The sequence below is a fragment of the Morus notabilis genome, unplaced genomic scaffold, assembly GCF_000414095.1.
Source record: "Morus notabilis unplaced genomic scaffold, ASM41409v2 Scaffold314, whole genome shotgun sequence".
NCBI classification, from domain to species: domain Eukaryota; kingdom Viridiplantae; phylum Streptophyta; class Magnoliopsida; order Rosales; family Moraceae; genus Morus; species Morus notabilis.
Genome location: NW_010360279.1, coordinates 50,089 through 53,307, shown reverse-complemented (window position 1 = coordinate 53,307; position 3,219 = coordinate 50,089). Strand labels below are relative to the sequence as shown.

Genomic DNA, 3,219 nt, shown 5'->3' with positions numbered 1-3,219 from the left:
GCGTGTTGGGATACAGAGAGGTATAGGCTAAGCTCCTCATCGATGTTTAGTTTTGACAGAATTGGGGGCTTGCCCAAATGCTCCTTCAATTTCTGGAAGGCCTCTTCACATTGGGGTGTCCATTCAAAGCGCTTGCTTCCCTTTAAAGCGTCGAAGAAGGGGATGCATTTGTCGGTCGCTTTTGATATGAACCTATTTAAGGCAGCGACACATCCTGTTAATCTTTGCACTTCCTTTGGCTTTATTGGGGACAACATATCCTGTAGGCCCTTGATTTTCTCGGGGTTAGCTTCAATCCCCCGGTTGCTAACCATAAAGCCGAGGAATTTTCCCGACCCAACTCCAAAGGCGCATTTTTGGGGATTGAGTTTCATGTGGTATTTTCTTAACACACCAAACATTTCCCCCAGATGATTGACGTGATGGCTGGCCCTGATACTTTTTACTAGCATATCGTCAACATAGACCTCCATTATTTTGCCGAGCTGTTGAGCAAACATTGTATTCACAAGCCTTTGGTAGGTAGCCCCTGCATTTTTTAGGCCGAAAGGCATCACTTTGTAGCAGTAGAGGCCCCTGTCGGTTATGAAGGATGTCTGCTCCTCGTCGGCTGGATGCATGGGGATCTGGTTGTATCCGGAGTAAGCATCCATAAAGCTCAGCATCTTATGTCCTGCCGTGGCGTCGACCATCTAGTCTATGCGAGGGAGTGGAAAGCCATCCTTTGGGCAGGCTTTATTGAGATGCTGAAGTCGACGCATGTCCTCCAATTCCCGTTGGGCTTGATCACTAGAACGGGGTTTGATACCCAATGAGGATAATGGGACTCCCTGATGAACCCATTATTGATCAGCTTGTTGACTTCTTCTTTCAGCGCCTCATACCTCTCGGGGTTCATCGGTCGACGTTTTTATCGTTTGGGCGGATATGAGGGGTCGACGTTTAGGGAGTGACATATTACCTCAGCATCGATCCTTTCCATTTCTGAATGATTCTAGGCGAAGACATCTAGGTTCTTCCTGAGGAAGTTTTCGATCTCATCTTTAAGTGATGGGGCTAAGCTTGAGCCCACTTTTAACACTTTGGTGGACTAGCCTTCACCAACTTGGATTTCCACCAACTGCTCAACAGGTTGAGACCATGTGACTTCCTCTTGGATCCGAGGATCTATATCCTCGACAAGGCCTTGGTGAACCACCATTGTCTCCTGTCTTCCTGGTTGGTCATATCCGCGCAGGGCGTCAGAGTACGCAACCCTAGCTTCATACTGGTTGCTCTTTATTTCCCCTACGCCATTTGGGGTGAGAAACTTGACCTTTTGGTGGTAGACGGAGGTTATTGCTCTTAACGCTTGAAGGGTTGGCCTCCCGATTACCGCGTTGTACTGGGAGCTTCCTTTTATGACCACGAAATTGGCCATTGGGGTTGCCTATCGAGGTTTCTCTCCGGCAGTTATGGGTAGCCGGATTGTCCCTTGAGGGATGACGGAGTCACCTGTGAAACCATATAGCGGCCTGGAGGTTTTCTCCAATTGTTCCTTTTGGATCCCCATTTTCTCCAAGCAATCGGAGTATAGGAGGTCCATCGAGCTCCCATTGTCCACCAGGATTCTGCACACGGTGTGGTTTCCTATCATAGCTTCCACCACCAAGGCATCGTTGTGGGGGAAATGAACCCCACTAGCGTCATCCTCGTTAAAAGCCATATCAGTGTGGCTGTACCTTGAGGTTTTTGTAGCGGAGACACTCCAAAATCACTCCTGATAAACCCCCTGGCCTCGTGGGCGTAGTCCTTCTGAGACCTCCTTGAGTCTCCTCCTATATAAGGACCGCCGAGGACAGTCCTTATGACGCCGACGAGTTCGTGATCCTCCAGGCGCTGGTTCTCCTCTCGGCGTCGACCGTCATTCTGCCCACCATGGCCGTCATTTCGGGGCCTTCGCTCGGCCTTGAATTCTTGTAACCTTCCCTCGCGGATCACTCTTTCGATTTCATCCTTGAGGTCGGCACAATCGTTGGTGTGGTGGCCAACATCGCCGTGGAACCTACAAAATTTCTTCTGGTTCCTTCGACTGGGATCTGACTTCATTGCTTTCGGTTGGCGCAGTAAGTTCCCGCGGCTGACCTGGTTGAAGACCTCCTCGACTCCTACCGTTAACTCATGGTAGGAATCGTACTTTTGGAACAGTCGAGGCTTACGGGTATCCTCTTGTCTCGGCTTTTTGGCTTTCGGAGCGTTCGTCATCGCGGCGGACTGCTTGTCTCCGTTTCCTCCACCTTGATGCTTCTTCCCATCCTGCTTGGCGCCGACCCTTGTTCGGTTCCTTTATTCTTGTTGGTTCGGTGCTCGGGGTCGTTCGCGTCTGCCTCTTCAGCGTTGATGTACCCCTGCGCTCGCGCCAAAAATTCCCTGTAGCTGGACGGAGGTTTTCAATTTAGTTCTCTTTTGAACGGGGTAATTTTCTTCATGCTAGATAAGGCCCCCATCAAGACCTCTCTATCTGTTATGTCCATCGTGGTGGCAACAGCTTCCTCATACCTTGCGAGCCATTCCTTCAATGACTCGTTTGCCTTTTGGTATATCGTGGTCAGATTCTGCTTTGGGGGGACGTACTTTTTGACCCCTATGAATTGGAGGGAAAATGCTTCCTTCAACTCGTCCCAGCTTGAGATAGAGTTTGGCCTCAGCGTTCGGAACCACCTCCGGGCCGAATCCGTCAAATGGTTTCGAAAGGCTCGGCACATGATCTCCTCGGCGTAACCGTGTAAGAGCATGTGCCCAGTGTACATCTCCAGATGGTCGTCGGGATCTCTTCGCCCATCATATGGTGAGATTGACGGTGACCTGTATTATCGGGGAGAGGGGGCGCCATTATTTCTTCGGTAAATGGATGGTCATGTGTGCAACTGGGCGTGATATTGACGTTTACCACCTCAGCCACACGACCTATATTCTTTTTTGGCCCGCTACGTCCCCTGTCAATTTTTGCTCCAGGCTGGCCATAAATTCCATGATGGCGCGTGCTTCCTCTGTCGAAATGGCCGAGCCGGCTACTCTTGACGCTTCCGCCCTCTGAATGTTGGGTCTGCCTCGGGCCTGGCTGCCTGCCTGCACTGATCCTGAGTCTCCTGGCGGGTTCCACCTGGATTTTGAGATAGTATCTCAGGATTTCCTGGACCTCTCGGTACCCGGTCCTCGGGAGCTCGGAGTCCGGCGGCC

At 50.9% G+C, this 3,219-nt stretch overlaps 1 protein-coding gene across 1 annotated transcript; it reads right to left on the bottom strand.

The window, feature by feature from the left end:
* Positions 1-1,429: 1,429 nt before the first annotated feature.
* On the bottom strand, positions 1,430-2,244 carry LOC112091242. The gene is made up of 2 exons (XM_024164331.1): positions 1,769-2,244; positions 1,430-1,721 (listed from the first exon to the last, which is right to left on the bottom strand). Exons 1-2 carry the CDS (start codon positions 2,242-2,244, stop codon positions 1,430-1,432), a joined length of 768 nt encoding a protein of 255 aa, XP_024020099.1.
* Positions 2,245-3,219: the final 975 nt, after the last annotated feature.